Source organism: Lithobates pipiens, unplaced genomic scaffold (assembly GCF_037356315.1).
Source record: "Lithobates pipiens isolate NorthernLeopardFrog02 unplaced genomic scaffold, aLitPip1_a1.2 Scaffold_16, whole genome shotgun sequence".
In the NCBI taxonomy this organism is placed as follows: Eukaryota; Metazoa; Chordata; class Amphibia; order Anura; family Ranidae; genus Lithobates; species Lithobates pipiens.
This window is the reverse complement of record NW_027507748.1, coordinates 427,080,131-427,099,043: the sequence shown is the minus strand read 5'-3', so window position 1 is coordinate 427,099,043 and position 18,913 is coordinate 427,080,131. Positions and strand designations below refer to the sequence as shown.

Below are 18,913 nucleotides of genomic sequence, written 5' to 3'. Positions count from 1 at the left end.
TTCAAATGTTACATAGATGACCTTATATTTATCATGGATAACCATTTTGGCACTTTGGAGAACTTCCTCAAATATCTGAATAATAATGACAGAAATCTTAAGTTTACAGGCCAGTCAAACAACACAGACATCTGTTTTTAGATGTCCATCCATGTGGCCATGATTCTGGTGTGCAGACCTCCTTGTATAAAAAACCCCTCTCAGGTAATACGTTGCTGATGGCGGGATCAGGACACCCTCGCCATATAATCAAAGGCATTCCAGTAGGTACATTTTTGAGGGTTCGCCATGTATGTAGTAACCAACAGGTTTTTGAGGAGGAAGCTGGGGCTCTTTACTTACATTTTATACAGAGGGGTTATCAGAGATGGATGTTGGATAGAGACATGTTCACTGTGAGATCCAAAGATAGAAACAATTTGTTCAGTGGAAATAAACACAAAGATTCTAGGAGCAACAAGAAGGGATTCCGTAAAAAGTGACTCATGCTCAGTACACATTTCAGCTTGGAGTTTGATGATATAAGAAGGATTGTATACTGGGACACATATTGTTATTTAACAGAGGAGAGAGCATGAATATACTACAGTTATTATTGTAGCAGGAGGGGAGTGATCGGCACTGTCACGAGCTGACAGGCAGGGAGAGGGGAGGGAAGAGGAGGACAGAAGAGCTGCGGATGACAGAGTCATGTAAACTGACCACGGTGTCAGGGCTCAGCAGCCACGATAAACCATGATCAGTTTACAGGGGGACAGCAGAACTAAACAGGACCAGCCAGGAATTGTAGGTTTTGCAGGGTGCCAAATTACACAGCACAGGCACTTTGCTGTATAACATGCTTTAAGGGAACAGGATCTATTTATTTTTAGGGTAGCAAACACTTTAGGGCATATCATCTCACTTCCTACTTTCAGCATAGATCATATAATCAAATGTTTAAGATTTTAGCCACATGTTTGGTACAGAAGCAATTCTCTACAAAGAACAACTATCTTATCCTACCCATTGCTTTATTTGTCTGATTTGCCCTTTCACTATGTGGAAAGGGTTTTCTTTCACCCAGGATTGTCATCCAGGCAGGTTGAAGAGCTCTAACTTGTGTACGTCAGAGGAAACTGGCTTTCCTCAGTGGTTAGTAAGACCTGGTTTGGGACCTGGAGTCTAGAGACTTCGTAGAGACTTGGATGGGATGAGGTCTTCAATAATGGAACTGGGTTTTTACAGATTTACAGATTTACAGATTTTTAAGTCCTTAGTTTTTCATGTCCCTCTCAGTCTGTGACACCTTGTCACATACTGGGCAGCAATTTTTACCATTGGCTCCTCTTCTCTCAGCAGAACTTGGCATTTCCTCTTCTCTTCTATAGAATTGAAGTCTGGGATGAGAATGGAGAGTCTCTGAATGTGAGTGTCCCTCGCTGATGAGTACTTTGGGCAATGTAGCAGGAAGTTGGCCTTATCCTCCAGAACCCCCTGGTCACATTGCTGGCACCCTCTACTCTCCCTGGGCTTGTAGGTCTGTCGGTGCCACCCTAATTTGATTTACAGGCTGTGGGTACTCAGTCTGTACAGGCTCAGGGTCTGTCTGTCTTTGGCGTCTTGTAGCACCTCCAGGTACAGGGCCAGTTTGTAGTCTCTCTGCAGTGACTGGTAAACAGTTAGTGTTTGGAGTTTTTTCTCCCTCTCTCCCCAGTATATATTGTATACAAGGAAAAGGAGAGATTTTTTTTCTCTACTGAACAAAATACCCATCTATAAAAGCAAAAATGTTGTCCACTTTGACTCATATTACTGCTGTACAATGCCTGTAAACTGCTACCTGTGTGTACGAATAACAGGCTAGGAAATATAACAGTTGGTAAGCTATTAGAAAAGATATTGGTAAAGATTAGTTGTATAGAAATACATTGATTCTCATCTTCCCAAGAGCTGTTCTTGACATCTCAGGAACAGAAAAGCTGTAATTCTATTTACAATTGAGGTACACATGGTAGCTTTAATCCTTTAGCTCCTATGCCATTTCATATTTTTTTTTTCAGAAACAACAGTTTCACTTATAAGAACATTTTTTACGAACATTTTCATGAGCATTTATCTCTGAGATATAATGGAAACTTTGAACAGCATTAGAAAGGTTATTATATCTTTGTAGAGATGTACCAGTATCAAGGTTTGCCAAACATTTCAATCCATGTATAGGGTACAAAATGAAAGACATAATTTTTGCAGAATACTGTATAATTCATTAAGGAACATTTAAACAATCATAGGATACAGATTATTTTTCCTGATTCTCTTGTGGTAGTTTGACATCACAGTGTGATGTCAAACTACCACAAGAGAATCTCAAAGGAGTTCAAAAATTATCATATGAAAAAAGGCTCCAAAGTGAACTCATAACATGATGCAATATATATATTGTCTAATTTCCTAGAGTTTGTTTCGAAAATCCCCCAACAAAATGAAAAAAGGATGTCTGGGGTATTCGGTTTCTGCCATTTTCAGATGTTTTTCTGAGGGTCCTTTCATTTAGTTTCATAGAATGTTGTTCCTGATCTCAAATGGAGAGGAGAAAGGACCAAACCAACTTAATTTGCAAAACATTACTTATAGCCATGCTCTAGAGAATAGAATGAGCACCATATATTTTATTCAAATTCAGTTATCTGGCATGTGTTACCTTACTAATAACTACCTACCAGCAAGTTTAAATGAACGAATAAAAAAAAATGTTAAATTTATCACTGGGCCTCTTATCATCAACTTTTACTTAGATATATCAGTTGAAAAGGTATTTAGTGGAGACACATAGCAGAGGAGAGTAAAAATAATCCCAAGAATTTTCTAAAATAGATTAAAATGAAAAAAAACGAGGACTGAACAAATAGGCCCCATAAAGGACGAGGAAGGGAAGGTGGTTACAGATGACAAGGAAAAGGCCGCTGTGCGAAATGCTTTCAACTCCTCAGTCTTCACACAGGAAAAGGAGGGATATAACAACCACAACTGTGTTGTTAGCAACATGCCACAGGATCCACACTTGTGGCTAACAGAGGCTGGAGCCCAAAAAGGATTAGAGAAGCTTAACATAAATAAATCACCAGAACCTGATGGCTTACAACCAAGATTCCTTAACCACTTCCCGACTGGCGCATGCCGATGTACGTCAGCAGAATGGCACGGGCAGGCATATTGGCATACAGGTACGTCCATTTTAAAATGCCCCCCTACCATCGCGTGCGCGCCACCGCGGACTCGATCGCCATGGGGATACCCCCGACATCTCACGGGGCGGCTGAACGAGGAGATGCCATTGTAAACAGCATCTCCCCGTTCTGCCTAGCAACAAGTGACCTTGATCTCTGCTCCATGTAATTGGAGCAGAGATCGGTGTTCACTAACACAAAGCCCAGCCCCCCACAGTTAGTAACACACCCCTAGGAACACTTAACCCCTACACTGCCACCCCCTGGTCAACCCCTTCACTACCAGTGTCATTTACACAGGAATCAATGCATTTGTATAGCATTGATTGCTGTATAAATGACAATGGTCCCAAAAATGTGTCAAAAATGTCCGATGTGTCCGCCATAATGTCGCAGTCACAATAAAAAAAAAAAAAAAATCGCTGATCACCGCCATTACTAGTAAAAAAAAATATTAATAAAAATGCCATAAAACTATCCCCTATTTTGTAAACGCTATAACTTTTGTGCAAACCAACCAATAATCGCTTATTGTGATATTTTTTTTACCAAAAATATGTAGAAGAATACGTATCGGCCTAAATGGAGGGAAAAAAAAAATGTTATATATATTTTTGGGGAATATTTATTATAACAAAAAGTAAAAAATAATGTTTTTTTTTTTCAAAATTGTCGCTCTATTTTTTGTTTATAGCGCAAAAAATAAATACTGCAGGGGTGATCAAGTACCACCAAAAGACAGCTCTATTTGTGAGAAAAAAAGGACGTTAAAATGGTATGGTCTGAAAGTGGTTATAGAACTCAATTAAAAGGGGGAAATTATACTATATGTGATCCCCTTACCTGTGCAAAGGTTAGTCGTTTAATTCAATTATAGGGGGCTGCTCGTTGGAAGGGTAATACCTTTAATATGTGAAAGCTGTGATAAGACCCCTATCCCTACTAATATTTAACAACATAAAGTGCAATTTAGTGCAATAGCATAAACGACCACTAGATGTCTCAAAAAAAAAGTACAGCTCATTAAGAGATACTGTAAACTAATATAACATGTTTTTTTCTGCAATAATCAGCTTCAATCATGTACATTTTTCTACTACTAGATTTCTTCAGTCTGATGCCTAGCATCAGTCAACCCGTTCCTCTGAACCATGGTTGTCCTGGACCTACCCCAGCCTATTACTGAACAGTGAAAAGAGAAGCAGCATAGTGATGTGTTTGTCTTTATGTTATTCTCTTTCATTTAGGGTGCTTCATGGTAGCATATAAATTGATTGGCTCCTTGTGCTGCTTGTTTCTTCCACACACCATCCCTTCCATACAGGAACTGCAGGAGTTTGTTAACAGTTGAAATGCATGTACTTAATAATTACAAAGTTGCGTAAATCAGTTTTATTTTGATATCTGCCTAGAGGTCAGCTTTAATTCATCTGTTGAGCAAGATCGCTCTGGCAAAATCAAGTATCAATAAGGTTTGTCTAAACTTCCAGGACACTGGTATTGGAAGATCTATATCACAGGAACCTTGCTCCACCCACCATCCAAGCAGCAGCATTTAACCACTTTCAGACCGGACCAATTTGCTGGTCAAAGACCAGACCACTTTTTGCGATTCGGCACTGCGTCGCTTTAACTGACAATTGCGCGGTCGTGCGACGTGGCTCTCAAACAAAATTGACGTCCTTTTTTTCCCACAAATAGAGCTTTCTTTTGGTGGTATTTGATCACCCCTGCGGTTTTTATTTTTTGCGCTATAAACAAAAATAGAGCGACAATTTTGAAAAAAACGCATTATTTTTTACTTTTTGTTATAATAAATATCCCCCAAAAATATATAAAAAAACATTTTTTTCCCTCAATTTAGGCCGATACGTATTCTTCTACATATTTTTGGTAAAAAAAATCGCAATAAGCGATTATTGATTGGTTTGCGCAAAAGTTATAGCGTTTACAAAATAGGGATAGTTTTATAGCATTTTTATTAATAATTTTTTATTATTTTTTTTTTACTGCGACATTGTGGGGGACCCATCGGACATTTTTGACACATTTTTGGGACCATTGTCATTTATACAGTAATCACTGCTATATAAATGCAGTGATTCCTGTGTAAATGACACTGGCAGTGAAAGGGTTAACCAGTGGGTGGCAGTGTAGGGGTTAAGTGTTCCTAGGAGTGTGTTACTAACTGTGGGGGGGTTGGGCTTTCATTTAGTGTACACTGATCTCTGCTCCAATCACATGGAGCAGAGATCAGCGTCACTAGTTGCTAGGCAGAATGGGAAAATGTTGTTTATACAGCATTTCCTCCATTCGGCCGCTCCGTGAGACGATCGCGGGGATGCCCGCGGCGATCGAGTCCGCGGGTCCCGCGACCGGACTCACGGGGGCCCCGACCAGCGCGGGAGCGTGCCGCCGGCGGCGCGCTCCCGATGGCACGGCGGCAACGAATATTGGACGTACATGTACGCCAATATGCCTGCCCGTGCCATTCTGTCGACGTACATCGTCGTGCGCTGGTCGGGAAGTGGTTAAGAGAGAAGTACTGGAAAATCCAATCTGGCTAAGATAGAGTGTTGTGTGATCCACATAGGGCTGGCATAATCAAGGATAATAATGCCACTGCTGTAATAGCTCTTTATAGAGTATATAACTGCCTTCACATGGCTCTTTAAAGGTTCATAAACTTTTGGAAAGCCAGGGCACATTGTTCTGCAAAGAGAAACAATGTGGCTGATTTTGGCAAGCAACAATTGCTATTTTTGTAGAGTCTGGGCACAATATGCATTTTCTTGTTTGAAATTGACACATATTATATTATAATATATATATATATATATATATATATATATATATATATATATATAATATATATATATATATATATATATATATATATATATATATATATACATATATATATATATATATATATATATATATATATATATATATATATATATATATATATATATATAGTTAGTTAGTTAGTTAGATCTGAACACACTAGGATTTTTTTTTTCATTTGTGGATAAACAATCTACATTGCTGCAATACTCAGATTTATCACAGAGCTGTCCTTCATTACAATTCTTTTCCACCACTAGATTTCTGGGTTAAATGAAAGCCAGCATCATTCAAACCAATTTCTTTGAGCCAAGGCTATGATGGGCCTGCCCTCAGCCTGTGACTGAACAGTGAATGAGAAGCAGCACAATGATGTACTAATTTCTCTGTCACTCCTTTTTATTCCTATATCAGCATGCTCCTTGTCAGTACATGAACAGATTGGCTCTTTGCACTACGTCTTCCTAAGCTCTACTCTACAGGGACTGCAAAAGGCTGATACCCGTGAACTCCTGATACTACTTGCATTTAAAAAAGCTTAAATTATGAATACATTAAATAGAGAGTTGCAGTAATCTGTTTTTTTTATATCTGCCTAGAGTTCATCTTTAATTTATACAGTGGGTGCTGTGTGCTCTTTAAATGCATTGGGTCAGTTAGTTTTTACTGTAATCTTTTGCTAAGTAGAGAAACAATAAGTGACTAAAACTCTTAAAAACTTCAAAGTGTTTCTCTTACCAGTAGACAAAACTACTTGGAAAGAATAATCATTACAGTACATTATAGGGTACTTGATACATTGACAGTCCTATTATTGCAGTTCAGCAACTATTTCATTGGTCTCTAAGCCCCATGCTACAAGTTAGATTCAATGCTATTTCTTACAAAACGTGCAATCAATCCCAAGAGATCAGAGTTGATTCTAGTCTACTCAGTGATGCAGGAAAAAAAAGACAAAAAAACATTTAGCAGTCTTATAATACTAAACCAAATACTACTTTCCAGAACAAACCTTATTACTTTTATAGACACAGAAAACATAACAGAAATACAGTCTTCATCTGACATGCCAGGAATAGCCAACACATGTATTGTAAACTGTAACTTGCTTAAGACTTCCTTTACCATGTGGCTACACAGGCAATCATTTTTTACAAAACAATATATGAAAAGTGTGGCGTGCATTTGTATTCAGCCCCTTTTACTTTGATACCCATAACTAAAATCTAGTGGAACCAGGGCTCGAGTCCTGCGGGAACGCATGGGAACGGCGTTCCCGTACTATTTCCACAACGGGAATGCCGTTCCCATTAGCCGCCTGAGTAGCCCACCGCCAGTGCGTAGCCCATCGCTCCTCTGCCGCCCGAGTGACTGGTTGCTAGGCTAGGGCTGCTCCGCATCTAGCAACCGGTCACATGACGTCGGCCGTACACGTGGGCACGCACTGGAGTCAGTGGGCAGTGCGCATACGGCCTCCAGCGCAGCCAGCGACAGAAACACACCGCTGGGATACGGACTGTCTCCTCCCTCCCCTCTACCCAGTGCTCTCCCGAGAAGTAAACCATGTTAGTCACTAGTATGTTAAGTTGCACTCTGCATTACCCAATACTCTGCATTACCCAATACTCTGCAATACCCCACCAATACTCTGCATTACTCAATACTCTGCAATACCCCGCCAATACTCTGCATTACTCCACCAATACTCTGCATTACTCAATACTCTGCAATACCCCGCCAATACTCTGCATTACTCCGCCAATACTCTGCATTACTCCGCCAATACTCTGCATTACTCTGCCAATACTCTGCATTACTCCGCCAATACTCTGCATTACCCCGCCAATACTCTGCATTACCCCGCCAATACTCTGCATTACTCCGCCAATACTCTGCATTACTCCACCAATACTCTGCCAATACTCCACCAATACTGTGCCAATACTCTGCATTACCCAATACTCTGCAATGCCCTGCCAATACTCTGCATTACTCCACCAATACTCTGCATTACCCAATACTCTGCAATGCCCTGCCAATACTCTGCATTACTCCACCAATACTCTGCATTACTCCACCAATACTCTGCTATACCCTGCCAATACTCTGAATTACTCCGCCAATACTCTGAATTACTCCGCCAATACTCTGAATTACTCCGCCAATACTCTGAATTACTCCGCCAATACTCTGCATTACCCAATACTCTGCAATACCCCACCAATACTCTGCATTACCCAATACTCTGCAATAAACTGCCAATACTCTGCATTACCCAATACTCTGCATTACCCAATACTCTGCATTACCCCGCCAATACTCTGCATTACCCCGCCAATACTCTGCATTACCCCGCCAATACTCTGCATTACCCAATACTCTGCAATACCCCGCCAATACTCTGCATTACCCAATACTCTGCATTACCCAATACTCTGCATTACCCAATACTCTGCAATACCCCGCCAATACTCTGCAATACCCCGCCAATACTCCGCAATACCCAATACTCTGCAATACCCTGCCAATACTCTGCATTACCCAATACTCTGCAATACCCAATACTCTGTAATACCCAATACTCTGCAACACCCCGCCAATACTCTGCAATACCCAGCCAATACTCTGCAATACCCAGCCAATACTCTGCAATACCCAGCCAATACTCTGCATCACCCTGCCAATATTCTGCATTACCCAATACTCAGCAACACCCTGCCAATACTCCGCAATACCCAATACTCTGCATTACCCAATATGCTGAAATACCCTGCCAGCACTCTGCAATACCATGCCAATACTCTGCAATACATACCCTGCCATTACTCTGCAATACCCTGCCAATACTCTGCAATACCCTGCCAATACTCTGCAATACATACCCTGCCAATATTCTGCAATACATACCCTGCCAATACTTACTCTGCAATACTTACCCTGCCAATACTCTGCAATACCCTGCCAATACTCTGCATTACATACCCTGCCGATACTTACTCTGCAATACTTACCCTGCCAATACTCTGCAATACCCTGCCAATACTCTGCAATACATACCCCGCCGATACTCTGCAAATACCCTGCCAATACTCTGCAATACTTACCCTGCCGATACTTACTCTGCAATACTTACCCTGCCAAAACTCTGCAATACTTACCCTGCAATACCCAGCAATGCCCTGCCAATAATCTGCAATACCCAGCAATAATATGCCATACCCTGCCAATACTCTGCAATACCCTGCCAATACTTATCCTGTCAATATTCTGCAATACCCTGCCAATACTTACCCTGCCAATACATATTCTGCTAATACCCAGCCATACCCATCCATGCTCAGCCAAAATAATATTGGGGGAGATGACGTGGATATTACAGTAGGGGAGATGTATATTGCAGTGGGGACTATATGGTGGTGAAATTTTTCACAGGTTTTTGCAAATTCAATTATTATTTGCTGATCCGAAAAAAGATCCGATCTGTGACTCAGATCCAAGGAATGATCCGATCCATGAGTTTTTTGATCCGTTGCCGATAATCTTGCACGGCAAGGGCAACGTTATTCCAGTTTGTGTGATATTTTCTAATTTGCTGTATTTGAATTTGGAACAGGGTGTATTTGTGTTAGAAATTCCCTGCGAGGGAAAGATCATCACCCATTGTGTTGATTATTCTGTTTGACAAGTTAACTTATTTTTTATTTGTAAACTGGCACTTTACAATAAATGTACTGTATTTTCTGTGAAATATATATGCATATGAGCGTACCTTTATTTATTTTAATTTTTTTTGGTGGGGGAGTGGATCTTGGGTGGGAGTTCCCACACTTTTTTCCCCAGGACTTGACCCCTGAGTGGAACCAATTGTCTTCAGAAGTCACATAATTAGTAAATAGAGTCCATCTATGCGTAATTTAATCTCAGTGTAAATACAGTTGTTCTGTGAAGTCCTTGGGAGTTTGTTAGAGAACCTTAGTGAACATGCAGCATTAGGTGATAAAATAATATCCCAAGCTTTGAACACCCCATGAAGCATTGTTCAATCCATCATCAGAAAATAGAAAGAGTATGGCACAACTGCAAACCTATCAAGACATGGCCATCCACTTAAACTGACAAGCTGGGCAAGGAGAGCATTAATCAGAGAAGCAGCCAAGAGGCCCATGGTAACTCTGGAGCAGCTGCAGAGATCCATAGCTCAGGTGGGAGAATCTGTTCACATGACAACTATTAGTTGTGCACTACACAAATCTGGCCTTTATGGAAGAGTGGCGAGAAGAAAGCCATTGTTGAGAGAAAGCTATAAGATGTCTAGTTTTCAGTTTGTGAGAAGCCATGTGGGGGACACAGTAAACATGTGGAAGAAGGTGCTCTGGCCAGATGAGACCAAAATTTAACTTTTTGGATTAAAAGCAAAACGCTATGTGTGGCGGGGAAAATAACACTGCACATCACCCTGAACACACCACCTGCACCGTGAAACATGGTGGTGACAGTATCATGTTGTGGGGATGATTTTCTGCAGCAGGGACAGGAAAGATGGTCAGAGTTGATGAGAAGATGGAGCCAAATACAAGGCAATCTTAGAAGAAAACCTGTTAGAGTCTGCAAAAGACTTGAGACTGGGGTGGAGGTTAATCTTCCAGCAGGACAATGACCCTAAACACACAGCCTGAGCTACAATGGAATAGTTTGAATCAAAGCATAATCATGTGGCCCTGTCAAAGTCTAGACCTAAATCCAATTGATAATCTGTGACAATACTTAGAAATTGATGTTCACAGATGCTCTCCATCTAATCTGACAGAGCTTGAGCTATTTTGCAAAGAAGAATGGGCACTCTCTAGATGTGCAAACCTGGTAGAGACATCCCCAAAAAGACTTGCAGCTTTAATTGCAGTGAAAGGTGGTTCTACAAAGTATTGACTCGGGGAGGCTGAATACAAATGCACGCCATACATATTTATTTGTAAAGACTTTTGAAAACCATTTATCATTTTCCTTCCACTTCACAATTATGTGCCACGTTGTATTGGTCTATCACATAAAATCCCAATAAAATGCATTCACATTTTTGGTTGCAACATGCCAAAATGTAGAAAATGTCAAGGGCTATGCTTTTTCAAGGCACTGTATAAGAGCATTAAAAATGTATTTGATGAAGCTAGTGGTAAACATATTCTGTTCTTTAGCAACCCAGTGAATCTGTCATTGAGTCTTTTCATTATCTTACTAGACCATTACTAGTCCAACTTGCCCCCATCCATGACAGTAAATAAGCCAGTAGACAAACATTACTTATATTAATGAATCCACATTAAATGTTGTATTTCAATAAAACATTTTTAGTTATTTTATTTATTATTTTAGGTAAAAAAAGAGCCTTCTGCAAGATATTTAATGGAAAAATATTAGATTAATTTGGGGATTACTGATCTGAAGCAAACAACCAGCTACTGTGGAACATCCTGGTTCAGTGGAAATTGTATCCTGAAGAACCATTTCACTCACAAAAAAAAAAAATGGCAACCTTTTAAAAATGTAACTCCAAAACTTTTTTTTTTTTTTTTTATTGACTACCATCAGGTTTCTTTGTTTTCTGAGGCTACTGGAGAAGGGAGGATAGAAAGTGAGGGACAATCTTGTACAGGGACACAAAGAACAATAAAATAAAAAAAGATAACATTGTGTTCCAGCTTTATCCTACTCTGAAGTGTTTTTATTGCTGCCTTTGTTGTTGTTGGAGATTTCTTTGGTTCCTTTTCTGATGACATGTCACTGGTTAGAGACACACTTTAAGCACTATGTGATAACACAAAAAAAAGAAGAAAAAAAAAGACATTAAATGAAATGATCATAACTTACTTGCTTTGCCTGTCCATACTTGCCAACCTGAGACTTTCCCATCGGGAATTGAGGAGATTCAGCTGTTCCTGGATTTCATTCTCTTCATCATCAGAAAGTTTCTGAATAGCTAACAGTTGACTTCCAGCTTGCAAAACGTCTCCAACATTTCCCTGGTGAGATGTTAATTCCATCATAAAGCCCTAGAAATAAAGAAATTTTTTATAGCAGGAGTGGAGAATAGTTAAATTTTATAACAGTATAATTATATGCAGGGATATAAAGCAGATTTTCAACCTAATGTAGGTGGTAAAATTACCAGGACTAAACAAGACAATGGTGAATCTGTTCTGCATTTATATTTGTTTTTGCTGCATAAAACGTTTTTTTGTGACATTACTTCTAGAAAAAAAAAGTAGTGATTTCTTTCTACAACATATGTTTTAGACGTTTTCTGTTGCACAGAATCATGTCACTATTACAATGCATGTATGCACACAAGAAAACTGAATGCATCTTCAATTTGCTTTTATTAAAATGTAGTATATGTGTGTCTGTATAAAATCTGCTGTACGCAGTAATAAACGTAATAATAAATTCATAATAAATGTATATGTCAGATTATTCTTACTTTTTTCTCCAACATTGATGGCAGTATACTTAAAGGTTTTAGGCTGGATAACAGCAGGGTGTGCTTTATGGGTTAACGTGAAGATTATTCGATTATTGAAATTAAGCCATGCGTTTCATACCACAATTATGAATTTGAAAACTTTAATTCAATTAAAATGTGCTGTATACATTATGTTAGACCAGCACTAAAGTAGATCATCAGTTTTCAAAATCATCGAGTAATCCAAATGGGTATAGTTTATTTCAAAAGGGCATGATTTGGCTATACATTAAAATTTTGTACAGCATATTACCTTTTACTAAGTGGCAGTAATAACACAGTCTAGTATGTTAAGATGCTGCTGAAAAGTATAACATGTACTCATACTGCCATAATAACCACATACCAAAGCAGTGACAGCGATAGTTGTAATAACTCCGATGAATATATTTGTGATATAGTAAAATGCATATTAGATATGATCGTCAAGGGTGAAAGAGTGTATTTTCTTGCAGAAGCTTATCTGAAAAAGTCTGGATTCTAGTGGACTTCCTTAAGGTATTCTGTGTCTCCTCAAAGTGGGGCAATTTTGACTTATTCTGGGATGGTGGAACTACATTCCCAATGTTCTCCCCTTTTATCAGGGAGGGGTGAACTATCCCTACTTGAAGCCTTCCAACAAATCTTCTCTTTCTAACTGCCAGGAACCCAATACTCTTTCTTATGGTATTACTCTTCTTCCTTCTGCTGCCTCATGGCATTCCACATACTGCTAAATGGAAGGGATAGCGTTCTATGCAAAATAATGGAGCTGGTGTGGTGTATAACATTCTCACCAAAAGCAAGGTTGCTTGGTACACAGTGGTGTAGCTTAAGCCACATACACACGATCAGACTATCCAGCGGACTTAGTCTGGCGGACAAACCGCCGTAAACTCAGCCAGACTGTCCGAACGAGCGGACCTGCCCACACACGTGACTTTTCCGGCCGTACTTTTGAAATGAAGAACTTGCACGTGGCCTGGTACGGCTCAGGAAGGGGGGGGGGGCGCTCGCTCGTCCCCACCCCCTTTCCTGACCGGCCGAGTTGCGTGCTTGGATAAGGGTCCGATATGGACCTAAGGGGGGGACCCCCATGCCATTTTTTTGGCATAGGGCTTCCCCTTTAACTCCATACCAGGAGACAGGGCCAGTGACGCTTCCTTCGCTGGTCCCGGCTACCTGGAGCCACTCTCAAAATGAACAGGCTTTTCTCCGTGCGGGAAAACTCAGTTCATTTCAAAAGTACGGCAGACTAGCACACACAGCGAGTCCGGCGGACATATTTTGGTGCAAAACTACTTTCTTAGTCCGCCGGACTTTTGAGTAAAAAAAGTCTGCCGGAGCCCACACACGGGGGAATTGTCCGGCGGACTTGAGTCCGGCGGACTTTTCCACCGGATTGTTTGATCATGTGTACGCGGCATTGGGCCAACAAAAGGGTGAATAAGATGTCCAAAAAATGGCTGAGTAATAGAAAAAGGGCACATTAGGGGTCAAAAATATATGCAGTGCAAAGAAAATAAAAATGAAATAAAAACCATACAAAATAAGTATGGAAACACAAATGAAAAAAAAAACACACCTTAAAAACAAAAAAAAACTAAAATGGCATCCAGGATTTTCTCCCACTGTGGAGCCACCCAGGCCAGGGACTTTTCCACTAGGTTGTATTGAAGGGGTTACAGTGCAAAGAGCATGGATAAGGTAAGGCTTGGACTCCTGGACTTGGTGGGTTTGTGCAAACTCTTTTTATGGGAGTCTCTTGCGTATATATACATACATACATATATAATTTATTATATTGTAAAGTTGGGGGTGGTTTCGCTCTTGTAGTAGATGCTTTTGCCAGTGATTCAAGCCAGTCAGAAACTATATTTTAGGACATGGTAGCACATTTTTATTAAAAAGGCAAATAAAAGTCTATAACATAACGGTTTCCCATGCAGGGGTTCTTCTCCAGCAAATACACACAATAGAAAATGCTAGCCCACCTGGCTCTATGTAGAAGTACTTTTGCTCTTTATCCTGGTCACACAGACCACTGGATCCTTCAGTGTGGACGGCTTTACTTTAGCGCCCACAGCTCTGCTCTGGCCTTAGTTCTAAGGCCGTTTCACTGCCTCTTGCAGTCGCACATGTTCTGGCTGCCTCCTGCAGCCCCTCTGACTCCTGGAGACCTCCTGTCTCTCGGTGTGGAGCAGGCTCTAACTGGGAGCCCTGAGGTATCCCCATAAATTCATTATAAGGGCTGTGCTCACCTGAGCACACACCCTGCTGGTCATCTACAAAATATGGACACAGGGTTGGAGATCCCTTCCCACCCAAGACACTGTGGAATCTGTAAACTACAGAGCCCCATGCCAGAATACCAAAACCTGGAGAAAGCTGTGAAAACAGCTTTCTCCAGTCCACATCTATGCTCCGCAGTCTTGCAAATGAGCACACCCTCTGTCACCTAAACTACCAATTTTACCATGACAGCATCTCCTACTGTCACAATATATATATATATATATATATATATATATAAATATACATATACACTTTATTGTCAAAAGTATTGGGACACCTAACTCACTCACCCATGTCTTTTTGGACCTTGCTTTGTGTACATTCATGTTGGAACAGGAAGGGCGATCCCCAAACTGTTCCCACAAAGCTGGGAATGAATGAATTACTGAATGAATAACTTATATAGCACTACATATGCAAACTAAATCAACTCAGGGCGCTTTTGCTGCCAGTGTCCATCTGGGTTTTCAGAAGAGATGGGTCTTGAGCTTATTCCTGAAGGCCAGATAGTTTTCTTCCGAGCAGATGTCCGTGGGTAGAGCATTCCATAGCCGTGGTCCTTGGACTGCGAACCATCATTCTCCTTTTAATTTATAATGGGTCTTGGGGATGTTGAGGAGGTTCTGTTAGTTAACCGGAGAGTGAGGTGTAGTGCTTTATTTTGTCACAGAGGTATTGCGGGGCTTTTCCTTGTGTACATTTATAAGTGAGGCAGAGGGTCTTGAATGTAACTCGATCCTTCACGGCTAGCCAATGGAGGATCCTCAGGGACGAGGTGATTGATTCCCATGTTTTTTTTTTTCCAGTTACCAGTCTGGCTGCTGTTCTGGACTGTTTGTCAATGTGAAATTTGGTATTTTGGAAGTCATAAAATTGAGAAATTGTCCAAAATGTCTTGGTATTCTGATGCCTTAAGAGTTCCCTTCACTGGAACTAAGGGGCCAAGCCCAACCGCAGAAAACAACCCCACACCATAATCTCCCTCCACCAAATGATTTGGACCAGTATACAAAGAAAGGTCCATAAAGACATGGATAAGCGAGTTTGGGTTGGAGGAACTTGACTTGCCTGCACAGAGTCCTGGCCTCTACATAGAAGCCATTTGGGATGTAATAGAGTCGAGACCAGGGGTGGACTGACAACTCATGGGGCCCCCAGGCAATAGGAGATTATGGGGCCCCAGGCAATCAGAGATTATGGGGCCACACAGTAGACACAAACACACCCACACAGTATACAATCACACAGTATACACAGACCTGTTTCTATTGGCTGAGAAGGTACTGAAGAAGTGGGACAGCTATAATCTCAGGATGTTTAGACCAAAAGGATGTCGGTAAGGGGCATTTCAGAGACAGATGTAAAAGAAAAAACACAAATTTTTACATACTGTCCCTGGTTTTACTGAGGCTGGGCCCCCCTAGTGGCATGGGGCCCTCGGGCAGTGCCCGAGTGGCCCAATGGTCAGTCCGCCTCTGGTCGAGACTGCTAGCCAGGCCTTCTCTTCAACATCAGTGCCTGACCTCATAAATGCGCTTCTGGAAGAATGGTCAAACATTCCCACAGACACACTCCTAAACCTTGTGGACTGCCATCCCAGAAGAGTTGAAGCTATTATAGCTGCAAAGGGTGGGCCAACGCAATATTGACTGGCGATATATATATATATATATATATATATATATATATATATATATATATATATATATATATATGTGTGTGTATATATATATATATATATACAGGTATATTAAATAAATTATGTTTTATTTAATGACGCCGGACAATGAGGATCAAAGAAATTTATGACATGTAACTTTTTATGCGTTGCTCATGCCCTCCTCATTTTGTTATTTTTTGATGACCCGCAGCTTCTTTACAGACTGTCCCTGACCACATGCACTAAATTGGTAACATCTTGTATATGTTTTTTCACACTGCACATTTATTTTATTTGTTACTGGCTGCAATTGTTGTCTTTCAGTGTGTTCCAGTATGTAGTGCTCTTGCACTAAAGTGATAACAGGCTGCCTGCCTATTTTTATATGTTATTTTTTTATGCTGGCTGCATTTTTTTTTTCAATAAGGCCTTTTCTTTAATAAAATGGTAGCAACAGTAAAATATAGAATGTGCCTACTGTATGCACGAAAAATGATGGGTTCCTTTGGGCAAGCATGTGACAGGTAACTTTCAGTCAGGAGATTGTGGGGAGCTGGGGCAGACAATTGTAATCCCACAGCAAAATTACCCCCAGGCATTGGGGTTGATTTACTGAAGGCAAATCCACTTTGCACTGCAAGTACACTTGGAAGTGCAGTCGCTCTAAATCTGAGGGGCAGATCTGAAATGAGGGGAAGCTCCGCTGATTTTATCATCCAATCATGGAAAAATGTTGTTTTTAACTTTCCTTGCATGTCCCCCTTGGATCTACAATGACTGCACTTTTAAGTGCACTTGTAGTGCAAAGTAGATTTTCCTTTAGTAAATCAATCCCATTGTCTCCATGTTGATGAGGACCAGCGCCTCAGTCTGTGGGCAGGGGTCTGAACAGATTCAGGAAGACAAATTTACCAATACAGGGGTCTCATGATACAGCTCCTCTGTGTGAATAAATAATATCCATATTCAATCATAAAAAAATATGTAATAGTAAACAATACCACTACTTTTTCTGATGCCTTTTTAACCCTTTCTTTCCTAGGCCATGTGCCCCACTTTTAACTAAGTGGCCAGACAATTTTTGCAGTTTTTTTCATTTTTCACTTTCAGCTTTCAGAGTGTGTAAAATACCCCCTCCATCCCCAAATTATACATTTTCTGAAAGTACAAGGAAAATAGAATAAAAGGATGCTGCTACTGATCTTGTGTGTTCCATGATAGCTGTGCAAGTGTTTATAAAAAAAAATATGTTCAATTAAAGTACACAAAAAGCATAACTGGAACATACAAACTTTACAGAATTCCTATTGAACCCCTAATAAATCTAAAAGATAAAACTATTCTGAGTTCAGAAATAAAATATTTGTAACTTTAAATTGTGCCTCTTTGTGAAATGGTGAAAATGTAAGGTAACAACACTGTACATAAGAACTTAAGCCCCATACACACAATCAGTTTTTATTTCAGATTTATCAAATCCATGTAGTGCAAGGGCCTACTTGATTGTATACAAATTGAAACTCCTAAGGTTTGACCTCATATTATAGGGTTTTGGTAAATATGAACGAAAAACCCAGCAGAAAACGAATAGTGTGTATGGGGCTTTATGCTTTCTAGATTTTGGCTTCACAGCTTAGCACTCTGGTAACTTCCAATCCATAGGACTGTGTGTGAATTGCATGGGTGTGTATTGTAATAAAATGATGTAGGCATAAACTTTATTACAATGCAGTGACTCAAACTGTGAATGTTAACCCTTTCCCGCCGAGCGTACGCACATCTGCGTACTCGGCTTCCGAGGGTTATACCGGGATGATGCCCGCACCTGCAGGCATCATCCCGGTACCGTTTTTTACAGCAGGCGATTGGCTATCCAGGCATAACAACCGATGCGGCTAAAAGCCGCTCGGCTGTTATGCCGGAGGAGCGGGAGGGGACGCCCCCCCCTCCCGCCGCCTCTCGCCGCTGTTACCGGTGCTCCCGCTCGATCGGGAGCACCGATTTGCGATCCGTCGGCTCTGGCTGCTGGGGAGGAACTGGAACGAAGCCGTAATCGGCTTCGTTCCAGTCTCCTCATCGTAAACACGGAAGCGACGTCATGACGTCACTTCCCGTTTACTCGGCTGCCAATGGCGCCGGTTTTAAAAAAATATCCGGTATTCAGAATCGCCGTTTTCGGCGATCTGAATACATTGAAGTGTAAAGGAGGGGTGGGGGGTCTTTTAGACCCCCGATCCCTCCATAAAGAGTACCTGTCACCACCTATTACTGTTACAAGGGATGTTTACATTCCTTGTGACAGCAATAAAAGTGATCAAATTTATTTTTTTTTTTTAAACAATTTAGTCATTTAAAAATAAATAAAAAAAATAAAAAAAAAAAAAAAAAAATTTCAAAGCGCCCGCC

The 18,913-nt window shown here is 40.6% G+C and overlaps 1 protein-coding gene across 5 annotated transcripts in view; it reads right to left on the bottom strand.

The window, feature by feature from the left end:
* The window catches only part of DMD (dystrophin), a 3,436,004-nt gene that overhangs the window by 2,306,037 nt on the left and 1,111,054 nt on the right, over window positions 1-18,913 (bottom strand). For all 5 annotated transcript variants that reach the window (XM_077482558.1, XM_077482560.1, XM_077482557.1 and 2 more), the window contains one exon: window positions 11,922-12,103. In XM_077482558.1, the coding sequence (XP_077338684.1) occupies window positions 11,922-12,103 (182 nt within the window). The remainder of the gene's footprint in view (window positions 1-11,921; window positions 12,104-18,913) is intronic.